General features: G+C 42.9%; 1 protein-coding gene across 1 annotated transcript in view; it reads right to left on the bottom strand.

Annotated features, from left to right (window-relative positions):
- Positions 1–19,208, bottom strand: part of LOC146196045 (SEC14-like protein 2) — a 60,620-nt gene that overhangs the window by 6,075 nt on the left and 35,337 nt on the right. Inside the window, exons 4-10 of the mRNA XM_084596323.1 lie at positions 18,821–18,883; positions 17,498–17,591; positions 14,751–14,845; positions 12,426–12,504; positions 5,697–5,777; positions 4,850–4,936; positions 3,948–4,060 (exon numbers count right to left, since the gene is read on the bottom strand). Of these exons, the coding sequence (XP_084452449.1) occupies positions 3,948–4,060; positions 4,850–4,936; positions 5,697–5,777; positions 12,426–12,504; positions 14,751–14,845; positions 17,498–17,591; positions 18,821–18,883 (612 nt within the window). The remainder of the gene's footprint in view (positions 1–3,947; positions 4,061–4,849; positions 4,937–5,696; positions 5,778–12,425; positions 12,505–14,750; positions 14,846–17,497; positions 17,592–18,820; positions 18,884–19,208) is intronic.

Genomic DNA, 19,208 nt, shown 5'->3' with positions numbered 1-19,208 from the left:
TTTGAGTGACTTTTTTGTGCAGCAGGTGAACCCAGGGGTTGTTTCACGTGATTGCTTCGTTTTCTTCATGTTTGTTTTTTCTGGACCTTGGAGTAAAGGGCTTAGGCATAGTTGTGAGTCAGCGCTTGTACTGTGGCTTTCTTTTATCTGGTCCTTTGGCTTTGTGTTCGCGCTGTTTAAATTAATAATGATTCGCCAGCTGAGTAGCAGAGCAAAGAGGGGCTGCTTTTCCTGTGCTACCGATGGGCGAAGCAAAAAAATTCCTATAGGCGTACACGCCTGATTGAGAGTGGGCAGTGTGTCTCGTGCGTAATGTACACAGTGGCAGGACGCTAGACGCGCGCGGCATGTAATTACGATGTATGTACAAATTTCGTAATGACAGTGAGCGCTCGCTCGAAAGTTTAGCTGTCAAATCCCCTCGATCTTAGACCGCTAGACTTCGCTCTTAGGGGGAACTTTGCAAAATAAAAAAGCGTGCTCTTTCAAGCACGAATCGCCGAACTGTGCACTGGAAGGCCTGAAGAAAAACACTTGCGGAGATTACGTGGATATCATGAATATTTTTCATAAAACAAAACGACTTATACGAGCTGTTGCACGAAGTTGAATGCATTTTCAAGCAAAAAAGAACGCCTCCTGTTTTCCATGTGCCTTGAAAGGTTATGTCTGCTTTTACGTGTTACGTTAGTTTTTGTCACCCTGTAGTTTAGAGCAGGATTGGTGGTGGCGCGAAGATGCCTTTGGGGGCACTAATCTTATGTGGTAAAAACTCGCACATGCTGGCTGCATCCTTTAGCGTTTGTGTCGGCTTGAGGGAAGATACAGACTACAAGGCGTCAGAGCGATTGGGAAGCATGGCATACGTGATGCTGGTGGGCTCGAGTCCGAAAGAAAGTAAAAATGGGAAGCCAGTCGTGCTATGTCATCATGATCATCATCATCAGCCTGACTATACCCACTGCAGGGCGAAGTCCTCTCCCATATTTCTCCACTTAACCCGGTTCCGTGCTAGCTGCATCCACTTGACCCCTGCGAACTTCTTAATATCATCCGCCCACCTAGCTTTCTGCCGCCCCCTGCTACGCTTTCCTCCCTTGGAATCCAGTTTGTTACCATAAGCGACCATCAATTATCCTCTTTTCGCACTACATGTCCTGCCCATGCCCATTTCTTCTTCTTGATTTCCACTAGAATGTCAGTAACTTGAGTTATTTCTCTGACCCACTCTGCACGCTTCTTATCTCTTAATGTTATCCGGACCATGAAAGGGAAATAAGAAGAAGAATAAGATTAGGATGGAGCGCATTTGGCAAGTACTCGCAGGTTATGACTAGCAGCTTACCGGTATTGCTTAAGAGGAAAGTATGCAACAGTTGCATCTTACCTGTACTCACCTATGGGGCTGAAACGTGGAGGCTAACCAAAAGAGTTCTACTTAAGTTGAGGACAACCCAGAGGGCTATGGAACGAAACACGGTAGGGATAACATTAAGAGATAGGAAGCGTGCTGTGTACGGGAGAATTATAGAGGTTGACTTCTTATTCAACAGTACTGGCGAATCGTATCTGCTATACTAATGTGTCAATAAAATAAGGCTGGCAATAACTATCACACATACCAGAAACAACTTTTACCAGACACAACATTGTTCATGGCAGCGTACCCAACCGCACAAGGCAGGTAGTCCAGTATTATTTTTAATATTTAAAAGAGATGATGAGAAAGCATCAATCAAACGCGCAAGAAACTGTTACATTGCAGAAGAATCGAGAAAGCGTCTGAATTGGGTTTCAGCAAACCCAACGCTGTATACTGCGCTTTGTCCTATATATAATGCGTAACATATATCGAAGCCAGATGAAGTTGCTAGACTATTTAAAGAGCCGCAAAGACCGAACTGCCTTGCGTAACAACGCGCTCTGATTTGATTTCCTTTGACTATTTAAAATATAAATTGACAAAACCGTTGAGTCCTGCCCTCACTAATGCGATCATTGAGGGAGGCTCACAAAAATACGTCAACATTTTTGTGCTGGTCTGCGGCAGTAAAAAGACGCTTGAAGGCGGATGCTGTTGACACACCGGTACCTGCGACCATTTAGCGCATTTGTGCGGAACCGATTGGTATGGAAAGTTTCCTAAACTTAGCATTCTTAAATGCATCATTTCCCTAAGCTGTCAATATTGCTAGTACTGAATGTTGAAGACCGCAAATGTATTAAAGGTAGCCTATTTTGTTGTAATAAGGGCAGAAGAGTACGCCTGAGAGCGGAAGCGGTGCCTGATACAGCGCTGAGTCAGCACAGTAGGCGGTCACGGAATCTCAGAGTGCATGGAAATAGACAGTAAAAAAATCAGTGACTTGCTATTGTCCGTTCTTGCACTGAAGTTCAATCGTCCTACACCACATCTCTATCAGTCTCGCTAAACCATTACATTTGTGTTCGACACAGGCAGGGCTCAGCAGTTACTCTACTTTGTACTTCATTTGACGGACAGAGGAGATTAAAAAAACAAAAACAACTATGTACAAATTAGCGTGGATAAGAGAAAAAACTCGAATTCGTGAGCAAATATCCTTTGATCTCTTAGAGTAACACCCTATATTTCTTGCGAAAAGGAGCTCCATTTGTGGCGTTACAGAGCGAAGTGAAGAGATTATTTTAGGCTGTGGTAGAACGGCAACAACTTCGACAGGGCAGCTGTAGCGTAAGTGCCCAGTGTCGCAAAAAAGTCGGCATCGTTGACGCCACAGCGTGTGCATCGTTCGTTACCGAATAATTCCGTGACGGAATAATCCCGAGATGCACCGATTCGAGTGGATATCGCTTATTGGGCGGCGAAGGGTATGACGCCGTGTGCCACGTAGTCTATGGAGGCTCGCGGCGGGCGAGGGGGAAGTCGGCAGCTGGGGTCGGCTGTGTGCGGGCGTGATAATTTCTCCGCAGGCATGGGACCAGAAGCAAGAGCAATCATGTGCTATAGAAAGCTCCTTCCTATAGTAGAATAAAACCTAAAAAAAAAACAGCAGTTAACTATAAGCAGTGGCCCAATAAATGTGTGTTAGTTGAACAGCAAACATAACCAGCCTAATCAACCCATATGCATCAAAATTCTCGAGCTTAAAATTTGGTGTGAGGGTTACTTGTTATTAAGGGGAAAAATAGCCATAAAAGCGCACTACACTTTCTGTGATAAAGAAACTGTGTGAGGCAGCTACTGCAGACTTGATTGAGTTCGACTATAGTATTATGAAAAACGGAACAGTGTCTCGTGTATTCGTGGGCAAATGAAACCACTGGCGGTAAAAATTCAAGCTGTCGTTTAAAAGCGGTTATTAGGTGCCCTTAAAATTTTTGAGACATCATCAGGGAGGAGCCTTTTTCTGGCATGGACGTGCTTACCAGATGAACGAATGAAAAAGAAAGCAAATATATATATATTAAAGGAAGAAAACAAATAAAAAGAAAGAAGCTTCTGCGCCCATGGTCTTGCTTGAGCTGCTGTTCACTAAGCATATCAGGGACCCCACTTCACGATGTCTGCGCATGAAAATAATTCGGGAGACACTTACGATCCGGCTTAAGGGTGCGACGCGGTAGCCTTAAAGGCTCCTTTCAGCCCTCTTTATATATCACTTCGATGGCATGGACACTGTTATTTATTCATCTTATTTTTTTTTTTTCACAAGACGTACAGGGCATCCTCGTGACCAAGTCGAAGGAACGTGCCCCTTTGTGTACGCACATAAATGATTAAGTCAGTAAATACCATGCGGGGAAAGAAGTGCTTCTCTGCGGGAGTATGGGCCGCACTGCAGAAAGACGTAGCCTGAACTGTACCGAACCGAACTCCATGAAGAGCGGCTGCTTCTAGACCATTCGTAATCACATCAGGCTAAAGAAAGTACGTCCCGGGGCATTAGTGAAGAAAGCCCACTTACCACTGATGGGCAGCGGGGGTTTCCGTCGGGGTCCGTCTGCGTCCCTCCCCAGAACTTCGGGAGCTGGTCAGCGTCGATTTCCTCGAGCAGCGCCTTCTTCCATGCCTGTTCGTCTACACCGGCCGGGAGAAAAATAATAAACGTGAATGCTCTGCGCCATTTCTTCAAGATAGCTGCAAACGCAGCTCGGCAGTAGACTTGTTCAACTAGCCTGACTACGTGACCGGACAAACATTTCCGTTTCGCCCCAGGTCGAGTAGCTCATTGCGTAGGAAAGCTAGAAACGGGTGCTTATGAACACACCGAGGCAGATTAGAGAGAAGACGTTAGTGATGTCACAATAAATGGCCGTGCTCTCCAGCTATAGGCGGCCAGTAGGCAGTTAGTCGACGTGGGCCACTGACGTGGCTGCACCCAAGCTGTCACGTAACAGATAGCAAATGCATTAACAGACGTTTCGTGCAGCCGTAAAACATCAAGTTGGTGTCGAACTGGTGACCTGGGCAGAAACTCGCACATAAGGGTGCTGCATGTGCCGCGACAACCTCTAGTGCTGTTGAAAGGCATTGATATGTGCATATGATGATACTCGCACTTGATGACGAGTAGAAACATGCGATCAGAAAGTAATAAAAGGGCATGTGGAAAGCCTGTCAGCGTGTTTATATGTAATAAAATCGCACTAATTCTCGTACTTCGTGAAATAAAACACGCCACCTTTCCTGTTTCTGTTAAGACCACGGTATAATTCCCCCCCCCCCCCCCCCCAACCGTGTATGTATTCCCCACCTGCAAAAAAAAAAAAAATAATAATACAGCAGGTGCGCTACAGTGGAGAAGGTGCAGGCTGCACCGATGTTAAGAAGTAGAGGCTGGAACCACGAAAGGCACAGCTCGCTCACCTTTGCCAAATAGGGCGAGCTTGCGTGCAGTCAGGTCGCTGAGGAAGGGCCTGACGATCTTCCAGAAGATGGGAAAGTACCTGGGAGCTGAGGGAAACGGAAAAGTACACGATAAGAGCAAATGAGTCATGTAATGCAGTAAACAAGCCATTATTAGAACAAATATCGTAAGGGGGATGCTTTATGCACCTTAAGCAATTCCCTGCTGGGATCATTATTAATATAAACAGCGTGAGCACGAAGACAAGGGACAAGATACAAGAAAGACACAGTACAAGCGCTGACTCACAACTAAACCTAGGCCCTTTACTCCAAGGCCCAGAAAAACAAAGATGTTACTACAATGTCAAGCGACAAAAATAAAAAGACGCGCAATCAGGATAATCGAATTTGGTTGCAGAAATCTGCAAGAATGACGAAAAGCTGCAGCGATCAAGCAAGCACTGCAGTATAAATCATATTCGGTGAACATCATTTAGATGTTTCTTAAGCCAGTCCCAACAGTACGGAGAAATTAGTTTTGCAAAGAAGAGATCAGCAGAACGACGAGATATTATATTGCTGTCAGTTCAACAGCAGAAACAATCAGACATAATTACACAATTTTCTGCAAAGAAAAAAAATTATGAGAAGTTCCTCGGTAGTATCACCATTAACACATAGGCTTCCACCACGGTAAGTGCTCTCAAACGGCACATGTCTTAATTGTTCCGGTGTCGTGTCTTTGATTGTGTGCCTTCATTATCTGCTATATTTAAAGGACTGTTGTTTCTAGCGGACAAGAATGAGTGCATACTGTTATATTAACGTACACAGTAGTACCGGTACGGCATCATTGAGGACTCACCGTTGATGACAAATGCTTTGTTGAGTCTCTCCGGGTAGTTGTCCTCGAAGACACACATGAGGGATGTTAGGTAGTCGATCACTGTAGAAAGAATATACACGCAGAAGAGTTTTAGGTGACGCTCCACATCGTTCTGAACAAGGGGATGCACTTGAATTTTGTAGCAGGCAATATCACTCGAGGAAGAGCCCGAAAGAAGAGGCGTACCATCAACCGCAGTCTGATAACTATTGCGCTTAAACGGAAACAATCGTAGTGTTCATCCGATGAATCGAACGTCTTTCTCACTTTGGGTTCTTCCGAAAATTGCTACGAGCTTTCTGCTTCCAGGGCTATATTCCATGCCCAGAAACTGACAAAAGATTGCTCAGCTCCAAGATGGAACCTCCCAGCTTATGTAAGGAGAATGGAGAGAGGTTCAAATGTGACAACAGGAAAATACGAGGGATAGCGTGTTCCATGGTGCAAATTGGCCGCATGCCGCAGGTACCAGTTTCCGGTTGTACTCATAATGTAAACTGTACTTTAAGCCGTTCGCCGCGGTACGCAATCGAAGGCGATTTCAGGAATGGTAAAACAAATACATCAAGCAGTACACCACTTCGTTTCTTTAGCTTCGGACGTGTGGACCATGAAAAGCGGAACATCGACAGAGCAGTTCGTTCTGCAGTGCCATATATGGCGACCTTCGTGCGGGCATGACTATTCCATGCAACGACTGTAGGAAGGACCGTAGACAGCAGGGAGAGATATGAGCCTAATTTACCTTTCAATGGCCGTAAGCCATCTCTAATCTCAATGTGTAGGGTACGTAGATTGCAAGGAAAACTATGTGAAATTGTGAAAAATTGTGACTACTATCCACTGAGCATAGTTTAGCAGTGAACTCTAGGAGATCACAGAAGGTCACAATAAGCAAGCGGCAAATGCTGGGCGAGTGTTAGGTTTTATCCTGTTAGACAAACAGCTAACATGGGGTCGTCTGCTTTGGGTTATTTGTGCAGAACCAAGCACGAGAGTAGGCATTAAAATCGCACGAATGAACTGTGGAACTTAATATTTGAGCTCATGCTCGTCTTATTGGTTTGGTTTGGTTTGGTTTGTGGGGTTTAACGTCCCAAAGCAACTCAGGCTATGAGAGACTCTTTAGTGGAGGACTCCGGAAATTTCGAACACCTGGGGTTCTCCCATGTGCACTGACAACGCAAAGCACACGGGCGCCTTGCTTTTCGCCTCCATCGAAAAGCGGCCGCCGAGGCCGGGATTCCCGCGTCCTTGGGAACAGTAGCCGAGCGCCGTATAACCACTGCGCCACCCTGGCAGGGATACTCGTCGTATTAATTGCGCGGTAATCTATGCACTAAAATGGGCACAGGAAACAGAATGCACCGAGAAAATAACGAGTAATGGCCGACACCAAGAAGCAGTTCTAGAAAGTTCATCGAGGGCCGCCTTCATACATCAAAATCCTCCGGTTAAATGAAAGCGAACTCTCACAACTGCGCCCCACAACGTTTGCGCGTCTTCACTTCCTCCTTTCGAGTATACGTTGAAGGACGAAGTCCGAATATTGCGACACAGTTGCGCATTCATCGTGGTGCACCTGCTTCGCGGCCGCTCATTGAACATTGAGTAGCATTACTTATTCCACCGAGCTCCTCCTCTGGCAATACCCACTGATTCTCATTTCGCGCGCCTCACACGCGACGGTTGCGTAAACGCACCGGCGGCAACATACGCGGCTTTCTTATTGGCGAGCCAATCGAGTCGGGCTCACAATTACTGGGGAAAAGAAAGCGTCCGCTCTATTCATCACCCGATCTTACAGCTCCCTGCTATCCTTTCGACGCTCGCTTCCTTCTTCGAGGAGACATAGCCTGCACGGAAACAAAGTGGTACGAAAAGCGAGATTACTCGGGGTGAAACATTGCTAGCATCACCACCGAGCCACAAGGCCGGCGCCGGGTGTCCCAACTCCCGACTGCGCAATTCGGGCATCCCGCAAGACCTCTCCTCTCTCATCTACATTCTATCGGCGCAGGAAATGAATCGGACGAAGGAACCAGCTGGCGCGTATCTTCTGCTTCGTCGAGTTCGCATCGAAGCTTCCGCTGTTTCTGGGATATCTGCGCGCCACGTGTATAACCTTTCAGTGTGACGAGCCTTCGTAATGTTGTATCTTTCTTACCCGCTTCTTCTTTTTTAAGCCAGGCACACGCGGATTATCCTGAGAGATCCTTTACGCCACTTTGGCTAATAGGCTGATAGGCTGATATGTCCCAGTAATCCGGCGCTTCGGTATCCGGATGGTGCAATCCTGGAGTCAGTCGCAAGTTCCTTGTCAGCCTCCGCGTTCGCGCCACATCAAGAACGGCAATGATGCGCACGCACACTGCAGTTCTCATATGTTCTTTTTTACACGTTCGTCTAGTTACCGTTTCGTATAACGCATAAACAAGTTAACAAATATACCGACCTAGTGGTCCTCTGATAGCTTTTAGTGAGTGTTGTGCGAATCATACCCGCTTTTTTGGAACGCGTCGTATGTACCTTGTATGTAATATACCTTCTGTCTCATATCTGTAGCGTGCATTTACAAACAAGTGTTCCTCATTGCGACAAACATTACGAAATGGCGCAGGGCATGTCAGCAGAAGGTTGGGAGTGGCGAAACGCGGCTGTACCTCAGCTGTGCATTTGGCAACGGCGCACTATAGCAGTACAGATTGCATTACCGGCTGTCCTTCGCTTCTGAGCCAGGGTGTTAACATAGCTTGAGTGGCGAGATGTTCTTGCATCAAATTTGCGTACCAAGGTCGCCCAGATCGGATCTGGGTGCAAACGCGGCGTACGAGTTTGCGAAGCCTTTTAATTAACGGCAGAAGCGACGAAGACTCGGAGCAGGCGAATAATTCGACGCCCATGCGTCCATTGTACAAAGACCTTTCCGGTTATAACGGTAGCAGTTTATGCAAATTTCACAAACTGTGCTAAATACAGGTCCGCAGGTAAGACGCGAGGGATTAAGAGCCGAGTGTTTCTTTTATACTTGTCTCGCTGAGCGCTTCTGTGTAAAGAACAACAAAAGTATATAACGTCGGGCCCATTGTGCCATCGAATAAAGTGTTCGCCAGATTAGAAAGGTAGGGACTTTTGAGTGCCCACGTCTAATATATTCCACCGTTTTGACACTAAGGGTTGGTAACGTATGACGAAGGCCGACAGTTTAGGGCATGTACAACAAGAGGCTAGCAAGCATGTTATTTGAGCTAAAATGGAGAGAATTGGGCCTAGTTGGTTATTATTCATACTGGTTTACCACGTTAACACCTAGAATAATAATAAACACAACCACACAGAGCGCTTTTTGTTGTTGTGTTTATTGCTATTCTAGACGTTAGCACGGTGAACCACTATGTTATTTGCGATGTTTACTACCATCATGACCATAAAAATCATCAATCTGACTGCACTCACCCCTGGGCGTAGTCATCTACCATATCTCTCAAATTAAACCAACCCTGTGCTAGCTGCATACACTCGACTCCTGAAAACTCCGTAATCTCATCCGTCCAATTAATTTTTTTGGCACCCCTTGCTACGCTTTCCTTCCCTTGTAAATCAATTTGTTACCCTATAGCGACCATCGGTCGTCCTCCGCACGACATTCCCTGCCCATGGCCATTTCTTGTTCTTGATTTCTACTAGAATGTCATTAACTCGAGTTAATTCTCTAACCCACTCTGCACGCTTCGTATCTCTTAATGTTACACCTACCATTTTTTGTTCCTTATAGTTCTATGCGTTGTCCTCAATTTAAGCGGAACCCTTTTCGTTAGCCTCGACATTTCAGCCCAATAGTTGAGTACAGGGGAGATGCAACTATTATATTCTTGCAGCTTACGATGTACTGAGCTGCCATTCATGATCTGAGTGTGCGTGCTGAATATACTCCACCTCAGTTTGATTCTTCCAGTCGTTTCGCTTTCGTGGTCCAGATCTGCAATTCCTACCTATTCTAAGTAAACGTGTTTCCTTACCTCCTCCAGCTCCTCGCTAACTATCATAAACTGCTGGTTCTTTCTGAGGCAGTCGAAAATTACTCCTATTAGTTTTCAGGCCTATCGTTCTGTTTTGCCTGTCTAGGTCATTACCCATCCTTTCCAATTCGTGCCCTCATGTAATTTCATCATCATATTGCTGATTTCTGAGGTATTCTCCATCAACCTTTATCCCTGTTTTTAAGAGAATGAATGAATGAATGAATGAATGAATGAATGAATGAATGAATGAATGAATGAATGAATGAATGAATGAATGAATGAATGAATGAATGAATGAATGATCATTCCGTTTTTGTCGCATAAAAGCGCGGGTGACGAAAAAAAAAAGCTATTCGCAATGACCACTTGACGTGCTTCGCCACCCGTTAAGTCGACGATGGACAGCAGCGGCAGTTTGTGCGATATAAAATGAATAATTCACTCGTTGCAAAAGGAGTCTGTGGTTTGAAGCAGAATAAAAATATACAATGACAAGGAAAAAGTAAAAAATATGAATGGTTGACAGATGCATGTCTTATCAATACAACCTACTCAGTGAACATTTCTCGGAGGAAAGAAAAAGTAAATTTGTTTATGTTGCTATAAAGAAAAGTATTCAAACATATTAGTAGTATATATTTCAACATAGCAAAATCATAGTTTGTTCTACACTTCGGTACCTCAAACTTTTCAGAGTTTCTTGTACTATAGAGCGTGTTCTGTGGCACCAGCTGTACAATGCGGGACAAAAATGGGTCATTTCGTGCTGTATGCTTTTTATAAAAACAAGCAAACCTGTACTCGAACAGCTTAAGGACTGGAACTATTTTGTATTTTATCCGTAGGGGATCGGTTGGGGCGTCATAAGAGGAATTTGTTACAACTAGTAGCATTTTCTTCCGAAGAACAAAATGCTTTCGCAAATTAGACATAGTGGTATTTCCCCATACCAAATAACAGTACCCTAATTAGGAGAAAAAGAGTGCATAGTAGAGGTCAAGTTTTGTTTTCGTTAGTAGAACATATTTTTTACGAGAGATTATACTTATGAATTTAGAAAGCTTATTGCAGACCTTGTTTATCAGAGTATCCCATAACATTATGGGTGTAAAATCTATCCCCAGTGACGTGAATGGCTGGATATATTCAACTCTTGAGCCACCGAAAAATATAGGTGGCGCATTCCCTACTAGCTTGCCCTTAGCATGAAATATTATGGGCCTTGTTTTTTTCTTTGTTTACCGTCAAAGAATTTAAGCACGATTATATCTTCAGAGAAGTGAGTACTTTGTTCGCAGAAACCATTAGTTGATTAATATCCGTGGAGGAGCAGAATAAGCTGGCGTCATCAGCGTAAATAATAAATTTTGTCTTGTTGCTTATATTAACAATATCATTATTGTATACGTTAGAGAGTTTAAGACCCAGAAGACTTCCCTGTGGTACGCCATTCAAAATTAGTAGCACATCGGAACGGCAACTATTGATAACAACATATTGGGATCCTGAGCACATAATAAATTTTATATCGTTGCTTATATTAAAATATCATTAATGTATACGTTAAATAGTATAGGACCTAAAAGACTACCCTGTGGCACGCCATTCGAAATTTGTTGCACATCAGAACGACAATTATGGATAACATATTGGGATCCTAAGCACATAATAAATTTTATATCGTTGCTTATATTAACACTATCATTAATGTGTACGTTAAATAGTATAGAACCCAGAAGACTGCCCTGTGGCACGCCATTCAAAATTTGTAGCACGTCGGAACGACAACTATTGATAACAACATATTGGGATCCTGAGCACATATATATGACTTGAGAAGGTTGAGAGCATGGCCACATATGCCACAATGTTCGAGCTTAGCAAAGAGGGTATTATGATTCTGTGTATCAAACGCCTTACTGAAATCTACAAAAATTTCAAGACTAAGCTTATTCTATGTTGCCTAATATATATTCTTTTTGCTCTAGCAATGCATGCTCCTTGGACATATGTTTGGTAAACCCATATTGGCAGTCATTTATAGTAGACTGTTTTAGAAGGAACTTATGTGTTCGAGAATGAATTATGGGTTCTAAACCCTTAAAGAAGAAATGTAACACAGATATTGGCCTGCAATTGTCTAAACTATTTCTGTCTCCCTTTTTGAAGATTACTGCCACCGTAGCAAGTTTCATATCAGCAGGAAAATATGCTGTAATTAGCGCAATGTTATATATGTGCGTTAAACATGGAACTATTAAAGGCAAAAAATATTTTATTGGGTGACTTTGGAGATCGTAAGAGTCTAAGCTTGTAGTATTTTTGAGGCTTTTTAAAGTACAGTACACCTCATTGTCATGTCGGCTCAAAAAAGAGAGAAGGCAAAACTCTATCGCCCAGAAATGTAACAGAAATCAGGGCAGGGGACTTTGCGGGGACGATGCTGGGACTTTATCGGTTAATGGGATAGGAGAATAAAGGGGCGAAGGTTGAATAGTGGCGTTACGTGTATCTATGGACCCCTTATTTGGTACGACTATATTTTACAGTTGCCTATTAATGATTTCTTGGACGAATATCTAAGAGTGTCCAACAGTATGAATCCTGATTGTAAGCATATCGCCTTGTTATGTAATGGGAACTCCACGGCTGCCAATGCTTTTGGGTTATCGCCTACTTTTCTCACCTGCTTTTGACGCCAGGGTCGAGAAGCCAAAGCCTTCGAAGTCAAATATGTAGGTGATGGTCTCGATGGCTTTACCCAGCTGTTCGAGGTCATGCGTAAAAGAATAAAGCAATGCGAATAAGTTTGTTTTGATATATGTATTATCTACTCATATGGATGTGTTCACATAAGAAGAGTAATCATCATCATTAATAATAATAATAATAATAATAATAATAATAATAATAATAATAATAATAATAATAATAATAATAATAATAATAATAATAATAATAATAATAATAATAATAATAATAATAATAATAATAATAATAATAATAATAATTGGTTTAGAGGAAATGAAAGGCGCTGTATCTGTCACACGTTTCCTATGGACACCTTAGCCGCGCCGTAAGGGAAGGGAGGAAGATGGGAGTGAAAGCGGAAAGAGGGAAAGAGGAGCTGTAGTGGAGGGCTACAGAGATGATACTCAAGGTTTGATGACCATTATCTTTTGTTTTCAATGAAATTTTCATATGCGATGGGCAAATGTTTCGCCACAAAGTAATGAGACTTGGATTTGGAAGATACGCAGTTGTCTCGGAAAAGATCGTATCACTAGAGGTGGGAAAGCCGTTTTTTTTTTTTTTTTCATTTCAAAAAGTTACAAGTTTGGAGCCCTGCGGTTCGCGCATTAAATTTTTGTCGTGCATTATTTTTACTTTCTTTTTCACTTTAGGAAAAGCTATTAGTAGCATTATTTTTGACGCACTTTTAGTAAGAAATCCAAACTCTGCTCCAGGAGCAAAAGGTTGCAAATAAATGGATTTTCAATCCCGCATTCTGGAAAGAAGCGTTAAGTTATTGTCACCAAAACTTTTTCTGTATATTATGGAGGCTATGTTCTTAATTTCAGGCACAATTTGAAGCTCTTGATAATTAGGTGTTTTTCCTAAACTTATCAAATTCATCATATTTCAAAAACAGCAAAAAAGGACAAGTTTGATTCCAAATAAAAAAGACATCATGCTTTATATTTATTGAAATCGCCCTCAAGAGTCCTTTGTATGTCAGGCGTATTAGGAATTAAAAATATGTTGCATTATATTTTTTAAAATTATAAAGAATGATAAAAACTGAGCTTGTACTAAGAAATGTCCATATTTAGCCCTAATTTTTGGCCGAAACCATTAATTTGGTGTCCTTGAACCTTTCCTCGGTATTACGCAGGCCTCGTTCTTTATTCCCTCAATACTTTTTAGCTTTGAAAAATTTTAGTGCGTGAGCAGCAGGGCTCCAAACTTGCCACATATTGGAATCCACCTGTAGTTATATATGATTTTTTTTTCGAGAAAACTACAGCATATCCTGCAAAATTAAGGTTCATTCCTTTCACACCACATATAAAAATAAAAATTTCATAGAATAAAAAATGGTTATTTGTTTGTTTGTTTGTTTGTTTGTGGGGTTTATCCTCCCAAGGCGACTCAGGCTGTGAGAGACGCCGTAGTGGAGGACTCCGGAAATTTCGACCACCTGGGGTTCTTTAACGTGCACTGACATCGCACAGCACACGGGCGCATTGCTTTTCGCCTCCATCGAAAAGCGGCCGCCGAGGCCGGGATTCGATCCCGCATCCTTGGGAACAGTAGTCGAGCGCCGTAACCACTGCGCCACCCCGGCGGGGCAAAAAAAAAAAAAAAATGGTTATGGGACCTCGATTACTGTTGTTATCTGAACACACCCACATATACATTAATACGTTTTATTAATCTTTAACGATCAGTTTGTTTACATTGACCGTGAGAATCAGTTATCTGATTCTGTAGGTTCTTTTATGTGCGAGTGTTTTATCACAAGCTTTGTAGGTTAAGTGCCTCGGAACCCACATTTTCTTACGCTGTCCAATCGACGCAGATTTTTGTCAGTCTTGTGTGAAAGAAATGCGGTGCTCTTTTTAAGGCGAAAGCCTTCTAGGCTCAAAGAAAAAAAAAAGAAAAAAGATGCGCTTTGAGTTCAGAGCGTCTATTTGTTTGAACACTGCTTACAAGAACCTGTGAAACAGAACCCACACTCTATCCCATGCGGAGGCATTTACGATTAATAAAGAAATAAAAACAAAAGAACGTGTCATAAACGCGGCTATAAAATATTAGCGCAAGAAAGCCCCTACACACAGGAGAGGCGCTCCAGTTTTCCCCTAGATGCTTATGTGATTGTCCTCGGGATGAATTTTTTTCCCTACTCCGAACACCCGCGCATGTTTCATTGACCATAATATAGAAGTTACTCATCAGCTCGCACAGATCGCAGTAGGCATTCAAAGCTGCGCACCGCGCCGCTAACCTTTTTTGATTGCTTTTTGATGTCCTCCTCAACAACCTCGAACTGTCGGACGACGTGTCTCAAGACTTCATCCACGGTGACGCTCATCAGAAGACCTGGAACGAGACAGTTCTTACCATCAGTGGATGCCATGCGATGCTGCAGCCCCCGGAGCTGTAATGAGAGTCATGCTCCATACCTCGTGTGATTAAAAAGAAAACGTCGGTGTTTCATTCATACGGGCGCTCGATACTCGCACAGTTAGAGTATATGGCTCCCCGCAGACAAGGGCCAACGCATGATCACTGAGAACCTTGACTGGAAAGTTAATTTAGTAGATTTGTAGTTGTTAAAAAGCAATGTGCCGCCAAAGTCCAGAACCACTAACTACAAAGTTTAATTTTGACGAAACCGTAGAATAGCGTAAGATACTGATATAAATTTGGAAGAGAGTCGCCCAACCATGCGAAGCACAGGCCATTGTCTTTCAAAGATCTCGTTCTCTCGCATCCAGTAGCTCAGGCCACCCTATATAGAACGGATCGGGACGTTTCGATGATAGCAAAGACGTCAACAGCAAGAAACTGGGAACATTCCGAAGGGGCATCTGCGGATATATTTTGTTATTGTGATGGACTCTAACGATAAGCGAAAATAGATTGTTTCCATATGAACTGTTCGTCGAAAAAATGTCTTTATATTGAGCATTTCTAGGTACGAATAAAATTAAAGGCCTCCATGAACAGATCATAAGGCGCGTTAGCCCTGCGTTAGCATGTTTGTTTCTCTGCTTTCAGTGATACATTAAAACTGAATGGGTAAAGGTGGATGTGGATGGACTTAAAAAGACAGTATGACTGATTTTGACAAAACATGGCAAGTACTGCCAAGTTTTGAACCAACATTCTATTGCCACCCTTTCAAGACGGAAGCATGTAGTCAATGAGTTCTGAAGCATCCACCCACAGGGCCGGAACCAAGCGACAAAAATTAAGAATTAGGACAGCACAGACAGAGACAAAAGAAAGCGCTTTAAGCAGAAAGAGAGAATGGCATTATGGCTTGAAGAACAAATATAATTTGGTGATACTCAATACGAAATCAGAAGTAAAGAAAAAATGGAATTTGACAGGTACGCATAATGCAAAGAAGAGATTGATAGGAGTCCCTTTGAATAGCTCGAGTGATAGTCGCGAGAACATTTTTTGTGGGCAGAATGGAACAAGCTATATTCATAAAGGATGACGTTAAGATCCCTGGTGCGTGAAATGAGTACAGCGGGGAATAATTTATTATGCGGGAAACTTTATCTTCACGGTCGCTTTCTGATAATTATGCTGATCAAAAACACGTGATGATAATAGGCTTCCCTTTATGAACGGCAGTTCTAGCCTCTGACATCATGGCGAGCGTGCTAGGTACAGTGTTTTATGTAGTACATTGAGAAGCAGTGTGTTACGAAGTGCATAAATAAAGGTTGAAAATATAATAAAACTAGAGTTATGCATAAAAAGAAAAAATAAGCAGCTTCAAAGACAAGCGCTGATTTATGAGTAAAGGACAAGCTTGGTAGAGGGCCTTCCTGAAAAAGACTAACATTCTTTTTTTTTTTTTTTTTTTTTTTGTCGCTGAAGCAAGGTCCACAGCTGTGAGGAACGAAAAGGACTCTAACTGGAGAACTTACGCGCTTGAACTGATGCTTGAAGTCGATCAATTATACTTGGACTAAGTAACTCGACATCAGCGGCTCTTACCTTCTATGTTGGAAAACTGGAATAATTGTAAGGGGGTAGTTTACAAACCGATGAGAAGTAAAAAATTACGTTAACTTAAATAGGATTGCAAAATGCACTGCCTTTTTTTTTTTTTTCAGTGAAATCGTGTCCAGCTGTCTTGGGTATCTCTTCTGTTTGCTCGGTAAAAGCGGAGTACTTTAAGATTTTATTAAGAAGGCATTCATATCTACGACGTACCCTTCTGATGTATACTAAAACCTTGCATTTAATGTTTGTTCTGAGTTAGGAAGGCTGTACAAAACCAATGGTATGTGGTTTTAGCAGTACAGAGGAGAAAAGCACAAGGAGATATATGAACTATTACAGCACGAACCTCACGAGACACGAAACATTGCGTTCATAAGCAAGGTTAGGTCGAAAAGTGCACCTGAGCAGATTTTTTTGGGTATGTTAAGGGGGCGAGAGCCTGAGAAAGAGAAGCGAAGGGTGCCCAGATATTTACAGGAAGGCAGCAACCCTACTACAAAAAAAAAAAAAAAAATGCGCTAAAGCGCAAGCGAGTAGATGCAATAGGAAGGGAAAAAGAACGAATAAAGTGGGCTTACATTGCATAAGAAAAAGGTCACATAAAGAAAGTGCTACATAGTTGCAGTTGTCGCAATCGAACCGTGTTCTCTCAATAACCTCCAAACGGCTACAAATGATCGTTAAAAAATCGAATTCCTGACTTGACGAGATTTTCCCGCCTCCTTGCTGCACAACATGCCTACCCCTGCGATGCGCTCGGGCAACTGCCAACTCGCGTGTGATGACCGCATCGTGGCTACAAATACGTGCATACAATGTCTGATGAGGATTACGTGATGTCCGACGAGGTACGGAGGCGGGAGACCATTAAAGTCGATCTGTAGGCGTAACTGACAGCCCTCTCTCTCCCTCAACCTTGCTTCACTTGTCAACTCTTTTTTTTTTTTGTCTTATTCTTCTACACCATCCCATATCCTCACTTCCTTGTACTGCGCCGTCGGTCACCTTTCAGGTCGCAGCCGCCGAAAGGAATTATGGCGACGGGCCGGCCCTCCTTGTCGTAGCCCACGAAGCCTCCGGGGTAGTACTTTCGTAGCACCTGCACACGCACGCCACCGAGCCACCATTGTTACCGACTCGGACAGCTGTACACGTCTTACCCCATCAAATTATCGGGTTCCACTCCAGTCGACAATGTATGTTCACACCCGTTTTCAGTTTTTTTTTTTTTCTCGCATATACAATGTTTCATACCCAGGAATATTGGTTAAATCTCATTCTTTTAGTTCTGTTCTTCAAAGAAAAAAAAAAAAAGTTGTCGTGTTCTTTCGTGCGTTTTGGTATGTGAGACTTGTAAAGAAAGTGAGCGGTATCAAGTAGACAGACCACAAACAGGTAGCGTGACATGTAGAGTTCGCACGCAACCAGTGTGCGCAGCTTGAGACCTTTCAGCGAAACTGTGCGATAGGTCTTTTATTCCTGCTCTGCTTTTTTTACGCACATTTCATTTCTTCCACAAATCATAAGTTTCGATCACTCACAGTAATGAACATATTCTAACTTAATAACTACGCGGGTTATTAGGCGAGAGTGATAGCGAACAGTGACAACCGTTTCCGGACACAAAACTCCTGACAACAAGTAAGGCTCGAACGCATTTACAAAAGTTACACAATACTTTAAGCTAAAACACGTTTCGTGCTTAACTGTTAAATCATAGCAATCTTCGTGAAAGAAATCAGAGTTCATGGCACAGGGGAAACTGACATACAGAATGGAGCGCAGCCAATTCAAGAATAGGACCAGGAAAAAAAGAGCGGATTGAAAGCTTTAGTTTTTGAAAGGGTTGCCACATGTTCAGCGTTGCTTTGGCTAGCAGAGAGATGCTTTTATGCCGAATCGGATTTACGGCCGACTATAAGAACCCTATGGGTCGCTAAATGCATCCTAAACTATACGACGACCCTGCTTGCCAGTAGGATTCCACTAAAATGCCGCTGAAAAACAACCATAACCACATACGCCATCGCGACCATAATTCTACAGGACGCGAATGTCCGCAATGGTGTCATCCAGTTGCACGAAATGTGTCAAGGTATGGTTACACGTTCACGCTCCGTCCGCTCAGCAATATGTGCGACTTGGACGCGAGACGAATTTGTAATGAACGTTTTTCGTACAAGTCGCGCATAACAAGCATTTTAACGGAGGAGTAAAGTTGTTTTTTCCGTTCCCAGTAAACTAATCCTCCCCATGCGTTTGCTTTTCATTGCGAATAAGTGTTTTACTATTTCGGAATTTAACCGCACTTCGGTTTGGAATTCTTACCTCTGGAGATTCCGGCCATGTCGCCACGTCGTCGGTGCCGAACTGCTTTCTCCAGTCGATGTGCTGCATTGGAAGCCAGGAAGACACTCAATCGAGGCTCCAATTGGCCAAAAGAGGCGCATTTTGTAATGCATGATATGGTTTACTAAGGAAGAAAAACGCAGGAAGAGTCGATGTGTACAGAAACTGCCTGACGCAGTGCAAAAGTAAACGGCTACCTGGAAGGAGAGGGAGCAGAGACGGGCACAATGAAAGAGGAGGAAAGAAAATAGGCAAAAACAAGAGACTACACACATACGATGTACAATAATTAATAGGTATTAACGTGCACTAAAATACTTAAAATACTTACCAATTAGAGGAGATCTATCTTTGCGTTATCATAAGG

The sequence above is a fragment of the Amblyomma maculatum genome, chromosome 3 (genome assembly GCF_055883805.1).
Source record: "Amblyomma maculatum isolate TAMU_Amacu chromosome 3, ASM5588380v1, whole genome shotgun sequence".
NCBI classification, from domain to species: domain Eukaryota; kingdom Metazoa; phylum Arthropoda; class Arachnida; order Ixodida; family Ixodidae; genus Amblyomma; species Amblyomma maculatum.
The sequence above is the reverse complement of the archived record's forward strand: the minus strand, read 5'-3'. Positions and strand labels throughout refer to the sequence as shown.